The sequence below is a fragment of the Bombus flavifrons genome, chromosome 8 (assembly GCF_040668555.2).
Source record: "Bombus flavifrons isolate JBK064 chromosome 8, iyBomFlav1_principal, whole genome shotgun sequence".
NCBI classification, from domain to species: domain Eukaryota; kingdom Metazoa; phylum Arthropoda; class Insecta; order Hymenoptera; family Apidae; genus Bombus; species Bombus flavifrons.
This window is the reverse complement of record NC_138449.1, coordinates 10,408,613-10,433,797: the sequence shown is the minus strand read 5'-3', so window position 1 is coordinate 10,433,797 and position 25,185 is coordinate 10,408,613. Positions and strand designations below refer to the sequence as shown.

Sequence of the window (25,185 nt, the reverse complement as noted above, 5' to 3'; positions counted from 1 at the left end):
ACAGTCTTCTCTATTAGCAATAAGGACTAGAGATTAGTAAACAAATAAGAATTGAGATAATAAATGTTGAATAAATATGAATGGAAGATAAATAGGAAATAAACGAGATATTTTATTTCTCTATTTTTATACTGGTTTTAACTTTGTAATTAAATTCTGAACAAATAATATAGGAATTTAAATAACACTGTGTCTGCAACACTGTCTTTTAAAAAATGTTATTTATCAAATGCCAAAACAAGCAACAATTTCATTAAATGTGCTTATGCGTGTACGCTTTTGTATTGGTACTCGTCATTATTTCTTGGTAAATGGTTGAGAAATTGAAATATTCCTTGATAGTTGTAGTCCTGCATATCTCAGCATAAGCGTCAATGCCAAGAGAAGTATAAAAGAAGAAACAATCACCAGAATCTCATTCTATTACAATTACGAGAATAGGTGGTATTGCTTAAACGACCTTCGTGCCAAATGAATCATACATCGTGGAATTATATAATAGTTGTTGAAGTGGTTACCACTTCTAAGAAAACTCTACATCTGGTCGTACATATAATCTGGTCGTACATATAATATAAACTCTACATATGCCCGTTCGGGCTATGCCCGATCATCTCATACGGGCTATGCCCGTTCCGTGCCGAGAAGAGACCACGCCATGGTCGACCAGGAAGGAATAGGTGATGTGGACAGGGATATGAAGCCGATCCTGAGAAAGGGGAATTATGAATATTGGAAGACAATGACGGAAGCCTCGTTAGTTTTCCTGGGCTGCTGGGATGCAGTAGAGCCAGGATTTACGGCAGCAGAAAGGTTGAGACCAGAATGCAGGAGAATCGACAACAAGGCACGTGCGTACATTTTCCGGCATGTTCGCCCCGAGTATTAGGACCTTGAAAACAGCGAGGGAATGCTGGAAAGCACTAGAAGATGTCCATAGGAGATCCACGTCGATAGACATCGTTTTATGCATGCGGGAACTGGGAACTATAGAGAAGACCCCCAGCATGGATATCTCCACATACTGCGGGAGGATCCACGACCTATACGACGAGTTGTCCAGCGTAGGAATACAAATTGAGGACCATGTAATGGCATGTTTCCTTTTGGCCGGCCTCGTGGCGGACCCAAATTACGCAACATATCTTAGGACAACAAGGATCGATAAGGATCTAACCGCGAGGGTCGTGAAGTCCGATCTTCTACTCGAAGAAAGAAGGATCGATGCGGCCGCGGACTCATCCGAGAAGAACAGTGCAATGGCGGCCTTGGAAACAATGGAGGCCCAAGCCTCAACGAAGCAAAGATGGCACGAGGCCAAAGCACAGAGACCCAAAGTACCAGAAGTGTGGAAACGAGGCCACATGTCGTACCACTGCCAAGAGGGAAGGGGAGATAAGGAGGAGCAAAACCAAAGAGACAAAAGGGAGAGAGAATCAGAAGACAAATCGAGGTCCAAGGGACTTATCACTGCGTTAGCTTTATCGTCTATCAGCCACATGGAAAGGGACAGGATCAGCTACCTTGACTCGGGGGCCTCAAGTCACATGACTCCGGACAGGCATCGGTTCGTGGACTTCGTGCCTGCAACTGGACAGATCAGGATTGGTAAGGGGTACCTGGAGATCAAGGGAAAAGGAACGATCGTCGTGAAGATGACTAAGGCCTGTGGCGGGTGGACCCCATCCTTGTCGAACGCCCTGTGGGTACCTGAATTAGATGTGAATCTAATCTCAACCAGACAATTGGCAATTGTTGAAGTGGTTACCACTTCTAAGAAAACTCTACATCTGGTCTTTTTAATTTTCTCAAGCACTGAAGCCATCGACAGCGCGTAGACAAAAGACTGCGACGAAGTCAGACCATAAACAGTAGACAGGCGACGTTGGCTTCGGGGTTTTTCAGTTATTGGGTAACACAGCTAACGTGCGGATCTGAACCAGCTCAAATTGTATTCTTACTTATAATTACACTTCTATTTAAATATATTTTCTGCCTTACAATTTATCCACGAGTTTTCTCTGTTTACATATCGAATAACCTCAACAATAGGAATAACGTTGGTGGTAATTATTATAACGATTAATTATCGGAGCAATCGGCGATAAAATATCTTTTACGATTAAAAAGCAACTTTACAATTCGATATCAGGAAAGAATATCAATTTCTGATGATCGTCCGTAACTTTTACCTCGCAGAATACCTAAATGAACATGATTTCGATCAACTTGTACTTATCAGTGTTATGTACAAAAATGTATGAAATTAACGATATGTGCGTAATCTTAAAGTACAATAACTAACATTCTACGAGAAGGGCAAGTAATTCCCACTCTTTTGTAACAATTGATCTGATTTTAAAATAAAGCTTAGAGACAATCTTTCAAAAGAAGCTTAAAGTTAAGCTCCAAATGCTCTTAAAAGTAACTATGTAACATAAATTTCATGCTTCTGTCGACGTTCATGTTACAATCAGTTTATAACAATTCCTCGTTATCTCGTTCGAATCGCACGATCCTTACAACGAAGTATACAAAAGTATGTAGAAATAAAGCAGACTTCGTTAGAATCTTGCAAGAAAAGTATAAGTGTCCTAACAAGCGTTTGCGGCTAACGAAATACGCGGATCTCGTTGCCAAAAATCGATGAGTACTTAAGGAGAATCGAAGAAAGGAGATGCCAATGGTTCAGCGCAAAGAGAGGCGGTTCAACGAAAAGGCAAAAGGAGACAGACCGGTGACGAAACGGTTGCGGATAAAAAGGGTGACTCGTGCCATTAACCAGTCGGCTGTTGCGACCTGCTCGAAAAGCGTGTACCTAAAGCGTGTCGCGAAGAGTACGCGATGACGAGTATACTCGTCGAACACGGATTGTGCGTGGCTGTCATAACACGGAATTAAGTTGCAACGAAACGGCTGTTTTATTTTTTCCTCTTTTACGCACGACGAGTGTACTCGTTGTAGCACAAAATATCGCCGTTTCTTCATGACGAGTATATTCGTCGTAATACAAAATATCGCTGTTTCTTCATGACGAGTATACTCGTCAAAAACGGCTAACCAGTTAAACGCTTGGAATCGGTTCGGTCGGTGCGGATCGGTTTTCGGCGACCGGTCCGCCGTGCACTTCCACGGCGAACGATGCCGTGGCACAAAAGAAGGGGTGCCAAGGGGAGCGCGTGGAGGTGGTTGCCGCACCTTCGGAGAGCGGCAAGAACGACGAAAAGAAAAAAGATCGAGTCGGAAAGAACGATACACCGCGTCGGCGAGGAAAGAACGAGAGAGGAAGAGGGGCCACTCGTACACGCTGAAATTGCCCAGCCATTAACGATACTACGTTATTACGCTCGTCCTTTTTTGCACTGCAGCCTCCGCTCGCTCGCGCGCACAAACTGGCGGCCATCTTGGAATATAGGATCAAGAAGGAGGACGGGGACGGCGGCAACGACGATTTCGCGCTACCCCTGTCCCGTTCCGGACCGGACGATGAATCAATCCGATCAATGCGAATCGATCGGCCGTACGACCAGAAACGGTAGAAGTGAGCGACTGAGTCAAAGTCGCCTACCAAGTTTAGCATTGTTTACGTGTAAAGGACAAGACACATTTTTATGTCGAAAAAAGCGTTCTATTTCGGGTGTTTCGTCACAGTGAGAACTCCATTTGGCTGTGTGTCGCAACTTATCCGGAAACATGCAGTTTATACAGTCGATCCGGTCGAACAATGGTCGAAGTATTCATTTGTACGAAGCTTTGATTGTAACGCTCGATTAAATGAACTTTTGATGATTGAATTCATTTATCCGAACGCCAGCTCCCACCTGTTTTGATAGTGGCATGTACAGCTTGATTCGTAAGTATCGAGATAGTTGCGAAAAAATGACATGAAGATCGAAAAGCAACATGATTCATATCATGTTTAATTCTTAAGCAGTGAGATGTAAAAACTTTTGCATAAGTATGTAGATGGATTTAACTAAAATGAGATATAACCTTCCGCTGTTTTCCCTTTCTTTTTTTCTAACAAAATAATAATGAACAAACGAGAGAGAGAGAGAGAGAGAAGGAGAAAGAGATTGAAATTCGTAAAATCATATTTTCACTCGACATCGCGTTAAGATGTTCGTCTTTCTCGTTAAAGTTATACGCAGGATGTTCAACAGAAACTTCGGACACGCATATATCCACGCACGCATTTACACTAGCTGCAAGCAGAGAAAATGAAAAAGAAATAATGAAAATGGCAGACATCAATTACTTTGGCCCAATCGACTCGGTTCGACTAGCGAGTAACGAATTGAATATAAATCGATATTTTATGCAAAACCGCGTGACATCGATATCAATGGAAATACACGAGCAACGATTGAATTAGCAAAACGTATATCCAGTCTTTGCCCCGCTTTCGAATTCCATTGGTTCGAGAAAAAGTTTGTACTCGTACAACAGTACATGGTTCGCGTTACGATACAAAAAGTCGTAAAAAAACGTATGCGATCGTTGCATCGCATAAATATTCCATTTTAATGTACACGGAAAATTCATAAAATGAATTATATATGAAAATAATGTATAACATAAAGATCTACAGAATTAGCAATAAGCTTGGATTTTTTATTTAAATTATTAACTATTTCATTTATTAACGATTTAAATTACTATCTAAATAGATATACGACCGTTAGATAGATAGATAGATAGATTTCTAATTAGATACGTAGTGATTATAATATCAAAGTGACACAGGACCGATACAACCAGAAATTATTTAATTACGACACACAGAGTGCAACCAATTTCAATTGATCGTGCGTCGAACTTTTAAGCCACTTCTCGTAAAGATAAAATTACGCAAGAACCAGCCTCGAGTATCAATCACAGATGAACACGGCTTATCATCCGTGAATTATTAACTGTTGGATCTTATATGTCGGTCAGAAGGGAGCGTTATCGTGCGTTTCAACGCCCTTTACAAGAAGAACAGACGATTCCATCGTAGATTGGAAGTATATTATTAGTCATTACCTATAATCTCCAGAGTTGGTCGCTCCCATCTCGTATCGATAGTCATTTCGTACCGACTTTTGACCCGAGTCAAGGCTATAATCAAACGTAAGTCGTGTCCAGCTCTTTTTACGGAACGTTTAAAGACCAAATGAGACCGCACCGATTGCCGATATTTCTCGGCATTGTATTTGTCTCTACTCTCGTCGTTTCACCATCCACGTTTGCAGTGCTAATCTTCCCGAGACCGCCATTTCCAGTCATTAAATTGTTTTCGACCTCCATCTCGCTTCGTATCTTGACTTCTGACCCCTGACCGCACACACATACAACAGAGCTACGTAGCGCACATGTACGTTTTAACCAAACGCATCCGCCAAAAGCGAGTACAGGTCGTTTCATCGGATTCAGTCGAGAAATCAACGATTTAACGATCAATTTTTATGAAAGATGAAACGCTCAAAGCGTACAGACGTATTTACAGGGTGTCTTAAGAGGTCGGGACAAAGCGTACGCTACCGTGGTGTAAATATACTATTATTATAAATTTAACGAAAAAAAGGTAAAACAAAACGAGGAAGAATTACGTTTTTACTCGATAAAAAATGAACAATTCGTTGTTGAAAAAAGATGTTGTTATTAAAAACTTAGAAATTGTCAAAAAATAATAAAGTAAAGTACACAAAACAATTTGATGTAATTTGTATTATTATCACGATTATTATTATCACAGTACCAATTTAATCATTCCCGTGCTCTATGGTACTAAAGTACTACGGAGTACTAAGATACTTTACTGTCACTTTACTACTTCACTAGTACTGCAGAACTTCACTCGTGCTTCAGAACTTCGCTCGTACTTCAGAACTTCACTAGTACTTCAGAACTTCACTAGTACTTTAGTACTTTGGAAGTACTTTAGTACTTTGCTGTCACTTTAGTACTTTAAAAGTACTTTAGTACTTTGCTGTCACTTTAGTACTTTAAAAGTACTTTGGTACTTTACTGTTACTTTAGTACTTCAGTAGCGCTTTAGTACTTTTTGAAATAAAAAAAGTGACGCAAATGGGTGTATCTTTAAATATTAAATAGATCGTTATCGCCTTGTGAAGAGTTTATAATTATCTTTTTATGTGATACGATCTTAAATCTCGTATATCACAAAAATACGAAATATCACTTAATCGTTCCAAACGCTGACAATCCTCGAGTAAATATTGTCAGACTTTATCTCGTTAAGAAATTCAGTATCTATGTGTCTCCACATGTTCAAAAATAAATGATAAAAGCCCGTGATACGATAGACGTAAAGATGAATATCAGGACACGTGGAAAATACCGTTGTGCGATAATTAACCAACCACGTAATAATATTTATAAATCGCAAGTTGTAGCTTATGAATTTTATATATTTATAAGCTTATATATTTTACAAATAAAGTGATGACGTAGCTTGTAATTTTCGAAAGCAGAAGCGATTAAATTAATTGTTAATTACAAGTCATCTGGTCCCCAAAATTACGAAATTATGAAAAACGAAGGTTTGTAATCTACAACGTGCAACGTTAATGTTATGAGTAAAGAATTGTGCAAGAGAAGCCTGGCAGTTTATTTCTCAAGTTATGTGTTATATGCGCAATGCGTTAATATCGTTTTGTTGCACGTTATGTGTCATTATAATCTGTGAATTTTACGTCATTCCTCTAGACAATTTCGCTGGAAGTGAACATTTTAATTTCTGATAAAGATAATCAGTCCTTCCGTCGTCATAAAAAGTACCGTATCTCTCTGTTATTTGAGAATCCTTGTAAAATAAGATTTAATAACGTCGACTCGCTAGAACAATTTGTTACACCTGTTCTTATTCGTAACAAGCGGATCGCAATCCAAAATCTTATTTACGTATCTACTCGGCTGTCTATAAACTTAAACGACTATAACCTTGTGGTATCACGATAATTACATATCTCCGTATTTCTCATAGAACATTCGCTGCATAAGAATAAATTAAGCGAATTAAATCGGAGACATTTTTAAAAACGATTTCATCTCTTTCAAAATTCCCCTAAATATCATTGCCTTAAAGAAAACAAAAACTTCTCAAAACTGAGCCAGATACAAACTCCCGCTCGATTACTGAATTATCTAAATTCCTACATTAAAAAATGATCAATTAAATTTCATGCCCGATCTTGCAAAGCCCCAGAGCCGGCGCTGAAGCATCCACAGCCGAGATTCCTCGAAAAACGGTGGAACGTTTATTCGTTTAGATTTTCGTACGATGAACGGTCGATATCTGTCCGGTGTTCGATTTAAATTTTCAATCAGCCGATGAACATTCCACGTGCAGAAGACGAGTCCACCGTGAGTCAACTGGCCCGAGGAGCCGATAAGATTCATGCATAAAAACGGATCTGGTTTACGAGAATGCTCGTCGTCTAGAACACGATTATTAAAACGTGCCGCCAGCTCGTAGAGCCCAATAAAGGAAACGCAGTTCCCGGCCTTCTCGGAACCTTAAATTAAAACCGCTCTCGTTGTTTTGCGATCGGAAAAGGATCCCCGATCGGTGCCGAGGACTTGAGAGCGTTCCGGTGTCGTTCGCAATCGGAGGCATAAAGTGTCCGCATAAAGCAAAGTCCAGCGTAGACACCGAACCACCAGGTAAGGATACGCTCGAAAAGGTGCCCCACGTCCTCTGACCATTCGGGGAAATCCATCGTTCGAGAAAAATCGGATTTTTCGAAACGCGAACTAATGTTCTTGACCTACGAACTAGAACGGAAATAATGAATGCGAGATGAGGTGGAAGAGGACCCGGCCAGAGAAAAATTTAATACGAGAAAAAAAACCTTGTAACGAGTATGTGAAAGCGTGGAAAATTTTCCTAGGCTTTTATTACACTTCTTATATAACAAGGATGATATCGAGAAATTTATTGTGAAACTATATTGAAACTATCAGTGACGTCATGTGGAAAGATTTATCGTTGTTTCATAAATTAGAAATATTTTTATTGTATGTATTTATTATCTTATTGCGGTAGACAGAATCGTAATGAAAAGAGTACAGAGTAACGTAGAGTTATAGGAAGCACGAAGAATTGGGGCGAAATTTTATGGAACTAAGCCTATAGATCTGAAGAAAGTGGTTAGAAAAAAGATTTAACGTTGATGAAAGACGTATAAATGAGGATTGGTGGAAGTATGCGAGATTTTCCTAGCTTTTAACTTTAGCCTTTATTTTCGGTAGATATATCTTGAGACTTATTGCGACATTATTGGGAAACAAAAGCGATTATAAAACTATCAGTGGTATATTACAAGACTTTTATCATTGTTTCGTTAACCACGGATGTTTTCGTTGCAGCAAAGATAAGAATATTATCGTAATGTAAAAACATAAAGCTTGATATAAAAGTTCATGGAAAGTATATATAAGAAATTGAAGAGAAATTTTTTCTAGAGCTAAGTGCATTAGATAAGAACAGTGATTATTCAAATTGCAAGAATTAAAAGTGTTTCCTTTTTTTTCGCGAATTTGATAGACTTGCTAAAATTAGATCCAGATTCAATCGCTTACACATCTTGCTATACGTAAAACAAATGTAATTTATAAAGAGTATTACTATATTAAGACAAAAGTAGAACTTCTATTATGTTAAATTTACAGACGTATTAATGGTAAACAAATATTTCTTATAATCTCTTCGTCTCAGTGTTTCATTTTTCTTAATAAAACTTCTGTAAATTTTCCATAGTTATGGAATTAATCTTGTTACGCTCCGAACGTTTGTGTAATGCCTGTTTCCATTTCCTTTAACTCTACGCGTGTTCTCATTGGAAATCAATCGTCAATGGTTGCTACGGGTTTGTGCGACTTTAAATGGCTGATCCAACTTCTATAATGCAATTTCAATGTTGGTAGTCGACTACAGAACACTATAAATGCCTATCTCTGGCAAGTCCGCTAACTGATAACATATCTAACGCTTTACAATCGCGTTTTCTTGGGTATTTATTACCAGTACCAATGAAAACACAAAAACATCGTCGAGATTAATCGTTCAGAAACCAGAAGGCTAACGAGTTTAAATCTTCGTTAAATTGTGACAACAATGGATGATTTGTTTCGAAGCGTGTTGTAAGTATTTCTTTATAATTTTGAGAAATCTTTTAACTATAGGTAATTTCGATATTTGTCAACGTTGTTGTAAATTATCAAATGTTGCGTGTATTGTACCCAAAAGAATGAGGTTAGAGTTTATACTAAACTGATCATTTAATATAATTTCTATCGAAAAAGAATGTGACGAGTTTCCCCGTTAGATGATAAATTCAATAGTTCTGTATTAATTTACAAAATTTGAGTATTAGAATTTCTTTCAAAATTTGATTTCCAAGCAAGGATGAAAAACATAGTGGCCGCTCCTGCCCACAAGGAGAAAACATTATCAGGTAGACAGACGGCGTGCGGCCCTGCAGGGTTTTAATTCGAATAAATCCAAGTTGACGAGGAGGCGGCCTTTTAAAATTCCAATGATAACAGACCGGATCTTTGAAGCTCGTCAACGACGTAACATCTACCGTGCTATCTTTCTCTATTCTCTATTTTCTAACCTATTCCTCTACGCGAAACATTGATCTTACTTAAATACAACAGAATACCGAAATTTTCGCATCAACAAAAAACTGAATCATTAGTATACAAATTAATTCCTTCTCACTCCGTTTTGGATTATTTTACACATTTTTTCAAAATCATTTTTAAATTTTCTTTAGTAAATGTCTTGATATTTTGAAGTCTTTAATGTAATTTATTATTTCTTTTCATACTTTAGGGCAGTTCATTTCAATGTAAAATTATATTTTGTCCTTGCTTTATTTTTCAATACTTAAAATTGACTAATTCAATGAATTTAATTCAAAAGTAATGAAATTAATCTAATTTGTCATAATTTAGTTATTATTGAAACTTGAAGAGCTTAGGTCGTCAGGATCATTGACACTAGCTAACATATAAATGGTCTTTGACCACATAATTGACTGGAAATTGGAAATTACATCGAAAATAACAATTCCTTCTTATCATCTTAGAAATAACCATTCATTTACGAAATATTTAACCCTTTTAAGCTAATCCATTGTCAGAGTCACATTGTATTACGAAGAATTTTATCATTTCATACTATTATAGAAAATTATTATTTATATTCTTCTTTTTAAAAACTATTGTTGTTTACACATGTTACTTTATAACTAATAATATGGAAGTCCCAATAAGAATTAATATCATTTGAAACTGACAGTACATTCATAATATAATGTGTAAAATGTTTTTATATAATCTGTAACATCTATTTAATATTAAAGGACAAATAATTTAGAAATACATTTAATATATTTTACTTTCTTTTAATATTTAAATAATCTATTGCTTGTAATATTCAATTCATAATAAAGAAATAACCTATATATTAACACAAACATTATCTAAAATTTATTATATAAATAACATCTGATTCTGCGTATTTAAAAAAGAAAGACGTAGTACGTTAGTAATCCTAATACTAGTGCAAGATCAAGGGGAAACAAATATATAAACACACAGATAAACGAAATAACTCACCAATACCCATGTAGTGTCGAATAAACGGTGGAAGATTTCCTGTTGAAAGAAAATACATTGCTTTCTGTACAAATAAACTTTTCAAGATATTAAAATAATTCACAAATAAACAATTATTTATCCTAACCGATAAACTCCCGCTGAAACTTTATACGACATGGCGCTAATACGATGATATTTGGAACTAAAGAATATAAATCAAAATAAAGTTAGTATTTACGTCGTAGTATTATATTAACGTAAATATCCAAAATTTAAATTTCGAACTTAATATAAAAATGTTTATAATAAATTTAATTTTCTCTGATATTACGTTTTCGTAATAAAAGTAATATTCCTTGATTATGCATATGTTTAGACTTTTAAAAAATGATTAAGGTAGACATTATCATGTTTGTTATATAATTTTATAGAAATAAATTATTTCATTTTGATAACATTTAATAACTTTATTATAAATTCGAAAAATAAATATCAATAGGGAGTGCAGACATTACCTCTTTATATAAAATGCTTAGAGGTCGCTAACGTACGTATAAAGAAAATGCATATAACAGGTTTCTACTTGAGCAACGTTGTTTTCTCTCTATACCTTTATATTCAATGTTCTTTCAAATTAAACTTTTCAACTAAAGAGTGTATAAGACACTTCAAACTTTGCACTTAGATATTTAAAATTGATGATTTTTCCAATGTAAATTATGTAATTACGTTTATAATATAAATCTAAATTTAACATTTGATATTACTTTTATTATTGACATTAAAATTTATTTAACGAGACAAGACTTTTCAAAGATAGTTAACATACTTTGATATATTAGTGACAAATATTGACGAATGTACGTACATAAACATATGTTTTTATGCATGCAGCTGTATTAAATCCAGTCGCAATTTATACACATGTGAACCTTCATTATCTAAATCTAGTTTTACATACTTTGTGATAAACTTAATAATTTTGCAAGAACTAACAAGAAAATATGTATGTATACATATATGTATTCGAGAGTGTACTTTAAATGATAAGAATTTAAATTTCTGAATACATATTCACATTGTTTTATAGCGCCATCTACAAAGATGAACCGAATATACCGAAAGGTCACATCGTCGCACGTAAAAATATTGTTCCATTCTTAATCAGAAGACTCTATAAGACTTGTGCATATGTGAATACATTATGTTAGTGTGCATTACGTACGTATGTATTTAATAAAGGCGATATTATGATGAATCTACAGTTTAGTATCAGTTGCGTGTATAAAACCATTGGAGTAATATTTACTTCAAACTTTTGTAATATTTATTTAATAATGTGAACTACTTTAATCAATGTTGAATGTTCCGTTCGCATTCATTATTTTTTCAAGAAACAGAATCTTTGACAAATCACTCAACTGTTTTTTTACACAACTGAAAAATGTAACGTATAACAGTTTTATTGTTTATATTCTTACTTTATTATATATAAGTTTGTCAGATAGTATTTATTTTATACTTTGCATATTTATAAAGTAACATAATATAGATTACAGTGGGAAATGCTTTTAAAGGAATTCAAATTCGTTTAAAGGTACAGATGTAGAATTTAAAAATAACACGTTACCTCGCCCATTATTCGCATGCAATTATTTAAAAAGATAAATGCAATAAATTAATTAATTAAATGTTTACTCTATCATGTCAATTCATCCGTGCAATTAAAAGTCACAATATCGTATTTTCGCACGTATATAAATTATACATATTACGTTATAATAGTTGTGCAGTAGGATCATTTTTCGTAATTAACTATGACGATATTCAAATAGTTTATTTAATAATTTAGTAATAATACACATTACGTAATTTCATTGGTTCTTTGATGTATGTATAGCTAGTAAATTATAGTTAGGTAAGATAAGTATCATTAATCATAGGTACGATCATTAGAGTAGAAAAAATTTAATTCGTAATACAAGATAATTAAATATTTGCTACAATGAAATATTTAATTGACAAATTGTTTAAATATGAAAATTAATAAATGAAAAGATAAGAATTGTAATGATAATAAAAATTATACTCTCCTATTGAATTAAATATAAATATTTGTTTAAACAATACAGAGAAATATAAAGTAGTTTCTAAATATCATAAATTTTATTTACTATTTTGATAAAACTTAAAAAATATTGTGTATGATTAAGTGATAAATATATATTTAGGATTAATTTGCAGAGATTTGTATATCAAATTGCATTTTATATAATTAACAATTTCTATTTACTTGTACAAGATTATATTGCTATGTATATAATACAATATATTAATTGCTGAGACTAAAAAAATATTAACTTTTTTATATTAATTTAAATTTTTTGTATATATTGCTTTTAATATCATGAATGTAAAGATTGACCTCTATATAAAAATAACAAAATATTTGTATTGATCACTTTGAAAAATAATAAATTTATTTACGAAAAACAGTTTCAGTAGATACACCAGTTACGTAAGGTTTAAAAGATAGCACAAGGCTTTCTCTTATTGAGTCTTTGTACATTCAACAAAAGGATAAATATGTGAATAGAATATAATCTACTTATAAAGTACCTAACCACGTTGAATTATAAATATTTAATATACAATACATGTATTGTATATCTATATTTATATTCTCAATCTCTTGTACAGATATAGATGTACATGTAACTTTCGTTTAGGTATTTAAATGCAGAATTATCTAACATATGACTATATAACTACTACAGATAATAAAATTAATTTTAATGTGTTATATTATCAATAATGAAATATAATTACAATATAGTTACAATATCAAAATAATTAATTAATGCAATTAAGTTTCTTTTGATAAAAATAACAAAAGTAAATCTTGTATTCAATATATATCCATAGGTCACATTTTTTATTTCTTTACTTTAAATATTTGTATACAATTACATAATTTTTATAAAAGACTCTGTCTTTTTACAGAAAATTCTGCAGAAATACTCTTTGATAAAGCAATTTAAGTAAAATCATCCACATTATAAGGGAATGTACTTAAGAAATTTGTTCTATCAACCATAGCCAACAGTTATTGAAGGGATATAAGTGTCTGTTTTGTCAAACGCAACAAAGCAAGTGTTACAAGGTCCATCACCCCTTTCAATGGAAAAACAAGATGTACATACAACAGTAAGTAATAAAATAATTTGTTGAGTATTTATGTAAAGATTATACATACACGCATAGCTTTTTATATCAAATGTAAAATAAAATACTTATCTGAATTTTTATTTGGTTTATTATATTGAAATCAGTTTAAAATTATAAAATATAAAATTTGTTGTATATTGCATTTCAACTAAGATCCAATGAATATATTAAATTATATTCCAATTCAATTATATTTTACAAATTTGCATTTCATTGCATATCTGATTTCAGTCAGTGGAAAATCTGATATTCAGCTATATCATACACAACATTAAATTGTGTATTTCAGAAGAAACAAGAAAAAAAGGTTGGGAACGATGGTATATCAAATACACAAAGAGTATGGACAAGCTTGGTATCAGGTGCTATTGCAGGAGCATTAGCAAAAACGACAATAGCACCTCTAGATCGCACGAAAATAAACTTCCAAATCTCAAATCAACCATTTTCGGCAAAAGCAGCGGTCAGATTTTTAATAAATACTCTTAAAACAGAAGGTTTATTAAGTTTGTGGCGTGGGAATAGTGCAACTATGGTTAGAATAGTTCCATATTCTGCTGTTCAATTCACAGCCCATGAGCAATGGAAAAGGATTCTGGGAATAAATGGGTCGGAAAGGTAAAACATAGAAAAATTATAATTAAATTAAAACAACATAAATGTATGTATAGAATATAATATAACCACATAGTGCTTAATATCATATTTTTTAATATAATTAATTTTTTAAACTAATCTACAAATCTTTTGCAAATTTTACAACTATGCTAAATTTTATTAGTAATATATTTGCAATGACATATACAAAAACTTTTTTGTTCTTTATAGAGAAAAACCTGGTCTAAACTTTCTTGCTGGTTCATTAGCGGGTATAACATCACAAGGCACAACTTACCCCCTGGATTTGATGAGAGCAAGAATGGCTGTGACACAAAAGGCTGAATATAAAACATTGCGACAAATTTTTGTACGCATTTACGTGGAAGAAGGAATATTGGCCTATTACCGTGGCTTTACTGCAACGTTACTTGGTGTCATTCCTTATGCTGGTTGCAGTTTCTTCACCTATGATCTACTCAGGAACTTATTAAATGGTAAGTCAATTCTTTTACAGGCTTATTCTACGTCGTGACAGTGCTTACACGCAGAAAAAAAAATCGTGATTTATACGAACGAGAGTGGCTCGTGTATGATCGTAAAGCAGGGTACCCGTGGGGCACATCGGGGCTGTTTCCCGATATTGGGACAGTACTTACTTTAATAGCGACGCTTGTCGAGACAAGTCCGATGGCGGTGTTTTTCAAGTACGTGCTTCATGTTCGATGATGGCTACGTGTCGATGAACAGTGCACACGGTGGCTATTCCTGGCTTCTCGACATCACTGATTTGCGGCGCCATTGCCGGAATGGTTGCTCAGACTAGCAGCTACCCTTTGGACATCGTACGGAGAAGAATGCAGACCTCGGCAATCCATGGCCCGATGAACAGCCAGCATTATCACACAATTACCTCAACTGTCACAAAAATTTACAAGTGAGTTTAAGATTGTTGCTCTTACATAATTTTTAGTTTTGCCTAAAAATTACTAACATCAAATTGAATTCTAATATAATTTCATAAGAATTACAATTATAAGTGTGATATTCGTGTTATTTAAAATATAGAATATACGTTTACAAATGTAGTAAACTGATATCTGTATAAAGTAATAAAAATTGTTGCATAAATAAGTAAATTTGATTGCATTGTAAACAAAAATGTTTTATATATGATCTTTTATCATTTTCAGAGAAGAAGGTATAATGGCCTTCTATAAAGGATTGAGCATGAATTGGGTGAAAGGCCCAATTGCTGTAGGAATTAGTTTTGCAACACATGATTCAATCCGTGATGCGTTAAGAAAACTCATAATTTCTCAAAATACTTCATCAAAAATATAAAAAGCAACAAAAGTAGCTAATTATATATTAACATAGGGCATCTAATTAGAAAAACAAGTAAATATATTTTTATCTGCTAAACAGCTCTTTGAAATACAGAATTTGTGGTAGACTTGCGCTCAAACTTTGTTATAATATTCTATTGTTAATAACAGTTATGTACTAATAGAGTTTGTACAGAAATCTGTCAAATATCTTGTGTACACGTATATATTTATGATCATGTAAAAGAATTGTAAAATATATCAAAGAACATATTCAAAAAACAGAAGATGCTAGTACAAATTGTTAATGTAGATATTGTTAACTGAAGTGTTATAAAAACTGTTAAACTACTAAAAATGCATGTCTCATATAGGCATATACCATAAATCACTAAAAAATGAAATTATATATTACGCAAGTATTAACATTTAGTTTATTTGCAATATGAGTATTATATCTGCATGACATAAATAGCGTCAATGCAATTGCCCTAACAAGTTTGTTCTTTTATCTATAATAAAAAGAATAAATGTATCTTTTCCCAATTTCAACAATTATACAAATAACTTTAAGAAATACAACAAACATCTACATTTCTTCGCATTAAACTACAGATATGTGTAATACGTACAATCGTTAATGTAATAGTAAATGAATGATAACTCTATTAACTAAATAGTAATACATACTAAATTTTTGCATAGTATTGCAGCATTCTATTAACATCAACTGAGTTCTGACAATAATTTAGTAAATATAATGTGCAATATATACGTATGTGTATTAATAAATAGCACAATTATTTATAAAGGAGCAAATTAATAGAAAAATTATTTGTACCTCATGTCTCTTTTATAAAATGATTTATAATTATCTTGTATGTTTATATTGCTCCAACTTATTTTAATACTATGTACATCTAACTTGAAGTGTGTTGTATACTATAAAACACTGTTGTTTGATTTAATCTTAGTGGCTTAATAAAATAAGTTTAAGAACTACGTTTTTCTTTAAGTAGATTTTTCATTAAATTGTTTAACATAATGCGTTAATTAATACTTTTGTAATAGATATATTGGATACTATAATATATAATATTTCATTTTTATTAAAATATATTATAATTTGAATAAAACGCTTTACTCAAACACTTAATAAGCGTACTACATGAAGTTATGTTTTAAGTATTAAATATGCATTCATTTAAAAATAATATAATGAAATGCATACTATTCTTCTAGTACTATTAGTAATAATTATTATCAATAATAAGAAGGAAGAGAATAATATAATAGATGATGAAATGAACAATAAAATTTACAAATATTTAATATGTAAAATAGTGTTGAATAAGTCTATTATTATCTTAAATAAACAAAATAATGTTTACAAAAAAATATTTTATTAAAATTTGACTAGTCTCGTAATTCTAAACAGATATTACCTCGTCTGTAGATTTTGCTTCTAATTATCAGTCAATTGTTTAAGATATAAAAATGTAAAATAGAACACTGTTATTATATATATTACAAATGGTTATTAATTTCTGTGAAAAAGCTTTAACATCCAGTTTTTACTGCTTTAATAAAGCAGAATATAATTAAAAAATTTTTAATCTATTTTTCCTGTAAAAAACTTTGTACAATAACACGATATTATTTCGGTTTAGTTTCTTGGTCATTTACATATCTTATATAAATTTCTCTCTCATCATTTCCACCTGGTGGAATTTCAGCTTCATTCAAATATGACACTCCTATGGCAAGCACAGAACCATCATGGCTAAAACTAAGTGCAGCAACACCAGCATTATATCTGTGAAACTGACATAAACGTTTTTTGTTAAAACCATCCCAAATATTCACATAACCATCTGAACCACCAGTTGCAAATGTATTATAAGTTGAATGAAAACTAATAGCATTCACTGGATATATGTGCTCCACATTGTTTTCCTTTATCCTATGACATTTAAAAGCATATTTCTTTTTCTGTGCTTCTGGTGTTGTATCAAGGTATTCAACAGCAACACGGCCCTCTATACTACTAAGAACATATCCCTAAAAGTTATTAAGAATTAGACATATATAAAATCTAATATTAATATTAAATTAAATCAAAACAGTATTTATACAATCTTTAAATTTATTTTTTTTTTAAATATCAAACCTACCTGTTCATTAGGAAAACCTTTAATACAACGTGTCTGGTACTTCAAACTGCTTTCACGTCTTTGAAACATACCAGCCATATTTCTCAGATCCCAAATACAAACTTTGCGTTTAGCTGTACCTACTACAAATTTATCTCCGCATACAGATAAGGCAAGAACGACATCAGGTTGTAAATAACTACCTACACAAGTGGGTGTTCTGGGATCCCAAAGTTTCACTGCTGCATCCCACCCACCAGTTAATATTGCATTTACTGCAGCACAATATTCAATTTTCCTAATTGGTTTATCATGTGTTCCCATAACTGATTCTATAAGGGGATTTTTATTATGATTTTTCTACATTATATTGAACATGAATAAAGATAAAAATATAGATTTAGTACCAGTATTACTATTGATATCATACATCTTTAATGTATTTCCTAAACCACCACTATAAGCATGAACAGCATCCTGTTAAAGAAACATTCTTTATTGTGCTAGTTCTAAAAATAGAAATTTTTATAATAATTGAGAAATATTCAATGTGAAATGCAATAATGCATAATATATTTAAATATATAGAATTTTCCTCTTTTATTCCCGCATATATTTTTCTTATCATATAAATACTTTCAATTTGTTGTGTATCTTTGTATTTTAAATATTATATTTTATCCAATCCTCCTTTTTGCTTCAAATATACAAATATAACATATCGTTAGATACTACTATAATACTTTCCAACTTGTTTATCTTATGAATATATAAAAATTTATAAAGCACAAGGATATTTGATAAATTTGTAATTACCTGAAATGCAACATCTAAAACTGGCAAATCATGATTATATTTTAATCTCATAGTATTTGCATGAATGTCATACAACCGCACTGTACTGTCCCAAGAGGAAACAAGAAGGAATTGTGTTGAATTAGGTCCAAATTCCACTGCTGAAATTGCATCAGTTGGCGGAGATTTTATTTTAAACTCTGTCCGAGATTCCATTCTTAAAAGAAAAAGAAATTTATGAAAAATATATATACTAAATAATGTAAATTAAACATAACCTACAAACAATAAACCATTCAATTACATTTTAGAAAACTATTATTACTCTTACTAATCGATTTATAATATACTTATTTTCAATATCAATATAAATTTTTATATTTTTAACTATTAGTTAAATACTAGTTAAAAACTTATTTAAATGGAACCTAAATATCAGAAACGAAAATATAGACATTCACTTTCATACATAACATAAAAGAGAACACTTTAATATACGTAGCTGAACTTAATTATGAATAGAAATGTATACAAGAAAAATTCGAAAATATAATTCTATTTGATTGTGCTATTTAGGAATGTATTACGTAAAAGCAACTATTATTCAATTTTAATTAGCGACTTAAAAAATGTATATGTGTATGGAACATTCGGCAAACGTTTGAATCTCAGGAAGTACTGATAGCTCCATATTTCTCTTCGTATTATTTCCGGAACACATGGTCGGTTTCTAACCCTCTTAATGCGCGTTCGCTTCTTGTAATAGTTATATAGAAATAGTGAATGGAATATAACTTAAGAAAACCATGGTAAGTTAATGTTTTAATTATGTCCTCAAATTAATTTTAATAATTAATATATCTCTCTCAAAATTATTTGTACTTTTTATGAAAAAATATTTTAAGTTTAATGTAGTATTACTGAATGTAATAATTATATTCAAAATATGTTGTTAATAAAACTAGAGTAAATCTTCATATTATTTATATTAAAATGTATGAATCATAAAAAAACAATAAGTTTCGATAGATATTTGATACAAATATGATAAAAAAAATTTACTTAAAAGAGTACAGAGATATAGAAACTCTTGAAGTTTCTTCAATGAATTGTGTGTTTTTAGTTTTTATATTATAAGAATATATAACATACGTATACTATATAACATACGTGTACTATATAACATACGTGTACTATATAACATAAACTATTAAACATGTCATTCTTATAACAGATATTTGTATAAATACACTTGTATAATAGATTTTCTTCACATGTGAATTCAGTTCTTTTTTAATATATTTATTATAAAATATTTAAATAATAAAATATAAAATATGTTTTATTAATCTTTCACCTATAATTCTATCAATTGTGGAGTTCTGTTTTGAACAATTTATATATATATTTTGTAATTTTAACTGTAAATAAAAATTTTTTGTTTCAGTCGAAGCTTTTTGTTTTATTTGAGCATGCTGCTGGCTATGCCATTTTTTCTGTCACGGAATTTGAAGAGGTAGGAATGTTACTGCCTCAAGTTGAAGCATCTGTCACAGATTTGTCTCGTTTTAATTCAGTTGTGAAACTAGTTGCATTTTCACCTTTTAAAACTGCTTTAGCAGCTCTAGAAAATATAAATAGTGTTTCTGAAGGAATTGTTCCAGAAGATTTACAGTTATTTATAGACTCATGTATACCAAAATCTGGAAAGAAAAACAAAGTTGTGCTTGGAGTGGCGGATCCAAAACTTGGAGCTAGCATTACCGAAGCATTAGACATAAAGTGTGATCATATTGGTGCCATTCCAGAAATTATTAGAGGAATAAGGTTTCATTTTCATAATTTAGTGAAAGGTTTCACTTCTAAAAGTTCTGGAATTGCACAGCTTGGACTTGGTCATAGTTATTCTAGAGCTAAAGTTAAATTCAATGTCAATCGTGTGGATAATATGATTATACAAAGCATAGCTCTGTTAGACCAATTGGACAAAGATGTCAATACATTTAGTATGCGAATAAGGTAATTATTTAAAAAGAGCATAAATCAACTTAATTTCTAAATTCGTACATATAAGGTATCCCATTATACTTTCAAAGTTTATTAATTACATATGTATTACTTACAGGGAATGGTATAGTTATCATTTTCCAGAGCTTGTAAAAATAGTTCCTGAGAATTATATGTATGCCAAAGTTGCAAAATTAATAAAAAACCGAAAAGAACTTACAAATGAAAAGTTAGAAGCTTTGGAAGAAGTTGTTATGGACAGTGCCAAAGCTCAAGCAATTATTGATGCATCCAAATCATCTATGGGAATGGATATTAGTCCTGTTGATCTTCTTAATATCGAAATGTTTGCAGCACGTGTTATTGCTTTGGCTGATTACAGAAAACAATTAGCAGAATATTTAAGTTCTAAAATGGCAGGAGTTGCACCAAATTTAGCTACGTTAATAGGTGACCAAGTAGGAGCCAGATTAATAGCACATGCTGGATCTCTTACAAACTTAGCCAAATATCCTGCCTCTACTGTACAAATATTGGGGGCGGAAAAGGCCTTATTTAGGGCTTTAAAAACTAGAGGCAATACTCCAAAATATGGTCTATTATTCCATTCAACTTTTATTGGTCGTGCGGGTACAAAGAATAAGGGTAGAATTTCAAGATATCTTGCAAATAAATGTTCCATAGCATCAAGAATTGATTGCTTTACTGATACACCAACTAAAGTATTTGGTGAAAAATTACGACAACAAGTAGAGGACAGATTGAAATTTTATGAAACTGGAGAAGTACCTAAGAAAAATATAGATGTAATGAAAGAAGCTTTAGAAGAAGCTGCACAAGTGATTGCAAGTATGGAACAAGAATCGTCTAAAAAGAAAAAGAAGAAAGATAAAAAGAGAAAAAGTGAGATTTTAGAGAATGGAAAGGAAAACGGATTTGGCGAAAATGGAGTACAAGAAGAAACTGAAGAGCCAGTAAAGAAAAAGAAAAAAAAGAAATCAAAAAGTATAAATGAAAATGAATGAAAACCTATATATTGCTTTTATGTAATTATAATGGTATAATTATTATAATCAGATTTTGTTATTCATATCATTGTAAATTATAAGTTGAATTGAAATGTTCAGTTAAATGATTTATGTCTCTTAGAAAAACTAGCAAAAGATTTAGCAATTTATCATTTACTTCATTTTTAATTGTATATTCTTATTATAAAATTACATTGAAAGAGAGAATTGACGATTAGGTTTATAATTTATAGACATATTTTCCATATATTGCATATATTGATCCCAATATTTTCTTTAAAGATATGTATTATTTTATAAAGAAAAAAAACTGTAAAATATAATCTTTTATAACATAAATTACTGCGTATATATATGTAGTATATATTATTTTTCCATTATATTTTAATTTCCTGTATCTTTATTTCAGTATATATAATATTAGGAATAAATGTATATGTATATATATATATATATATACTACATTACAATATATTTAAGTTTTTCTTAAATAAAATTAAACAATAAACTAATTAAATCTTAGAAACCTATATATGTATAATTCAAGTAAAGTTCAAGGACCAATTTTTATAATTGATATAATTATATATTTTTAATGTGATGTTATATTTAATTCATTATTTTTTTCAGTTAAGTAGAATTAATTTCTCATACATTGTAAAAACAGTATTAGTGTTTGTCTATTATGTTTGTCCAACTTATTGCTAATTCTATGTATACTAAACAAACTATTATTTTTTATAAATTATGTCAATAGATATCTCAAATCATTTTTTAATTTACGCTTAAGAAATATATATCTTAAAATCATTTTATGTTTTCTCTTTTAAAATAAACATATAAACATAAAATAAAATTATACTTTAAAAAAATAATCTTTGAATTATACTATCGTAAAAAACTTATTAAGGAACGAAGATATATATCTGTTAAAATAATTATAAAAGCGCATAATAAAAGATAATTAAATATAAAGAACTCCATATACAAAATGGTCAAAATTAAATTTTTTTATCAAGAATGAATAAAAATACAATTTGGAGCAAAATATTAAAGTAGGCAGGATGACAAATTGGACAGTTCAAACGTAAGGAAGAGGTACATTATGTTAAAAATGAAAAAAAAAATAGTTAACAATACATATTAACACCAGCACCAATGAGCATTTAATAACGATAAAATTGTGATGTAAGTATAAATACTGGAATTAATAATTACAATTACCGCAACTACTGTAAACAATATTCAGTCAAAAATCGACAAGTGAGCTATTGGTTTTCATTCGTATGTATATACCGTACGTGTATAATATAAATGACGTAATAACTGTCCTGAATTTCACCAGAGGAACAATAATTTTCAAGTCTGTAATATCTTTACATAAAATCGTAAGGCATATGTAAGTAGCCATATATTCTACACGCGCGATTAATATTGATATGTACCAGTACGTGTACGTATTGCTTAATAGTTTCAATTTAGTACTTTATATTTTAAATGTTCTTTGATATTAAATGCAACTTTATAGATATACATGTGTGTACAATATTTAACAATAAAAACTATTTTTAAGTTAATTTAAATTAGCCGAGAGCTGTAATTCATTTCATAGATATACAGCAGAACATTGCTAATTTTATACAACTTTATTTGTAACAAACAATATAATGAAGTTATTAAGTTATATTCGTAAAACGTACAATAAACAATATCATCGCGCGCAAGTAGCATAAAAATATAATACATACGTAAATAGGAATTAGTAACATGTATTTCAATAAAATGATATTTTTACTTCCTATTTTTCAAATTTAGATTCAATAAAATTTTATATAACGATTCCCCAATATTCTGTGTACAAATTTATAAAATTTATTTGCTAACAAAAAAAGGTTTATTTTACTTCCATGACCTTCATTTTCATCCAATTTGACTTTACAAAGGCCTCTGTAATTCTAGACTGTAATCATGCCTCTCTATATTAATATTCACATGGTTCAACTGATGGTAATGCCATTCTTATTTATATTGACTATACTTGTTTATATTTGTACAATAATACATATATATATATATGTATATTAACACATACATATGTATGTATATTTTAATACTTTAAAAATATATTCCCATCTACGTCAAATAGTACGCTTTATATAAAATACACAAATAATGGAAAATGTAAAGGATCATTTTTCCCTTACAAGATTCAGTCTCTGATATTCGCATAGAAGCCTGTAAGTTAATTCCACATCAACTTTGTGAGATGACTTGAACGAAATTTGATAACGCAATAATAAAATTCTAATACAGATGGAATACTTTCAACCACATGGAATAAGTTTTTGAGGGGCACCTGTTCTATAGATACTAATATATAGAGTAGTATATAAGCAATAGATTATCTAAATCATTCATTCCAAAACATATGTAAATATAAAATCCCACTTTGCTGCAAATTCTGAAATATTTTATGAATTTAATTTATTCAATAAATAACAGACAAGTATAATATCTAATATATCGAAATATATAACTGTGAAATAAAAATTTAGCTACATCAAATATATGTGTAATAAACATCACATATATATCATAGTAAATAAAACCAACAAATACAGCATGCAAACAATTTTTCCAACATTCTCTCACGAATAAATATTTCAATATCTAAACATTCTATAACAAATTATTCTAAGATATATTTCAGTATCATGCAGCAAAGATATATCAAATCACTGATAATAAACAGCATACATAAAATTAAACGATTCTTAATAATCTATTAACTAATCCCTAATTATTAATAATTATCTGTTTTCCTTTATAATCCCATGAACAATAATCTTAAAAGATATGCATTTCTTCATTGTTAAGTAACAAAGAATTAAGGAAATGCTATTTAATTAATTACTTTCTTTACCTATTTTACAAAAATTGTAGAATATCATTATTCAATCACAAAGATGATTAAATTTTTTATAACTATATAATTACGTAACTACAAAGTCCTTAAATATTTTACAATGGACCATAAACATATAATATTATTGAATCATCATGCTGAGTGGAGCGCTTTTGAAACGCAAAAAATGTCCCATTGCGCTGATTTGTGCTTCTTTCAAAGATAATAAAACTTCGTATCCTGCATTACACTTTCATATACATATCTAATTTTTGTAATACTAATATTATAATACTAATTTTATATCATTCTCTTTAGTGCAAAACTAATTATTGTAGGGAAGCACTTATTATTAGCAACGTTATTGCATCTGTTTTGTTTTTCGTAGACGAATTAGTTAGTATAGTTATAATAGAAAAGTGAAACCATTCTTACATTTTAAATCGCCAATGTAAATACAGTTTTTTAAAATTTGCACTAATTCTGTTTTCTACATTCAACCCCTGTTAAAGCATATTCTGTTCTTTAAT

The 25,185-nt window shown here is 30.8% G+C and overlaps 4 protein-coding genes across 6 annotated transcripts; 3 read left to right on the top strand and 1 right to left on the bottom strand.

Moving 5' to 3' along the window:
- The first annotated feature begins 869 nt into the window (after window positions 1-869).
- Window positions 870-1,838, top strand: LOC138182644 (uncharacterized). Its single transcript, XM_069118677.1, has one exon. The coding sequence runs from the start codon at window positions 870-872 to the stop codon at window positions 1,836-1,838; it is 969 nt and encodes a 322-aa protein (XP_068974778.1).
- A 6,924-nt stretch (window positions 1,839-8,762) lies between these two features.
- On the top strand, window positions 8,763-16,859 carry DPCoAC (dephosphocoenzyme A carrier). 3 transcript variants are annotated; one of them, XM_069117959.1, is made up of 6 exons: window positions 8,763-9,147; window positions 13,618-13,821; window positions 14,132-14,460; window positions 14,671-14,936; window positions 15,190-15,376; window positions 15,633-16,859. In XM_069117959.1, exons 2-6 carry the CDS (start codon window positions 13,795-13,797, stop codon window positions 15,781-15,783), a joined length of 960 nt encoding a protein of 319 aa, XP_068974060.1. In that variant the 5' UTR covers window positions 8,763-9,147; window positions 13,618-13,794; the 3' UTR covers window positions 15,784-16,859. The 3 variants fall into 3 exon arrangements, with proteins under 3 accessions (XP_068974060.1, XP_068974062.1, XP_068974061.1); XM_069117961.1 differs by lacking the exon at window positions 8,763-9,147 and adding an exon at window positions 11,737-11,835; XM_069117960.1 differs by lacking the exon at window positions 8,763-9,147 and adding an exon at window positions 11,863-12,060.
- A 207-nt stretch (window positions 16,860-17,066) lies between these two features.
- Window positions 17,067-19,268, bottom strand: Bub3 (mitotic checkpoint protein Bub3). The gene is made up of 5 exons (XM_069119382.1): window positions 19,020-19,268; window positions 18,737-18,932; window positions 18,328-18,397; window positions 17,942-18,252; window positions 17,067-17,828 (listed from the first exon to the last, which is right to left on the bottom strand). The coding sequence occupies exons 2-5, from the start codon at window positions 18,929-18,931 to the stop codon at window positions 17,424-17,426; spliced, it is 981 nt and encodes a 326-aa protein (XP_068975483.1). The 5' UTR covers window position 18,932; window positions 19,020-19,268; the 3' UTR covers window positions 17,067-17,423.
- Window positions 19,269-19,399: 131 nt separating this feature from the next.
- Nop56 (Nop56 ribonucleoprotein) lies at window positions 19,400-21,866 on the top strand. The gene is made up of 3 exons (XM_069119381.1): window positions 19,400-19,524; window positions 20,163-20,734; window positions 20,841-21,866. The coding sequence occupies exons 1-3, from the start codon at window positions 19,522-19,524 to the stop codon at window positions 21,745-21,747; spliced, it is 1,482 nt and encodes a 493-aa protein (XP_068975482.1). The 5' UTR covers window positions 19,400-19,521; the 3' UTR covers window positions 21,748-21,866.
- Window positions 21,867-25,185: the final 3,319 nt, after the last annotated feature.

Bases quoted from the DNA above. Each gene is read 5' to 3' on its own strand.
- LOC138182644 (XM_069118677.1), top strand. From the start codon at position 870: ATGTTCGCCCCGAGTATTAGGACCTTGAAAACAGCGAGGGAATGCTGG.
- DPCoAC (XM_069117959.1), top strand. From the start codon at position 13,795: ATGGAAAAACAAGATGTACATACAACA. The intron at 13,822-14,131 runs GTAAGTAATAAA...TGTGTATTTCAG, and splicing joins AACAAGATGTACATACAACA to AAGAAACAAGAAAAAAAGGT. The intron at 14,461-14,670 runs GTAAAACATAGA...TGTTCTTTATAG, and splicing joins GGAATAAATGGGTCGGAAAG to AGAAAAACCTGGTCTAAACT.
- Bub3 (XM_069119382.1), bottom strand. From the start codon at position 18,931: ATGGAATCTCGGACAGAGTTTAAAATAAAATCTCCGCCAACTGATGCA. The intron at 18,398-18,736 runs GTAATTACAAAT...TTTCTTTAACAG, and splicing joins TTTTAGATGTTGCATTTCAG to GATGCTGTTCATGCTTATAG. The intron at 18,253-18,327 runs GTACTAAATCTA...ATCCCCTTATAG, and splicing joins TGATATCAATAGTAATACTG to AATCAGTTATGGGAACACAT.
- Nop56 (XM_069119381.1), top strand. The intron at 20,735-20,840 runs GTAATTATTTAA...TATTACTTACAG, and splicing joins ACATTTAGTATGCGAATAAG to GGAATGGTATAGTTATCATT.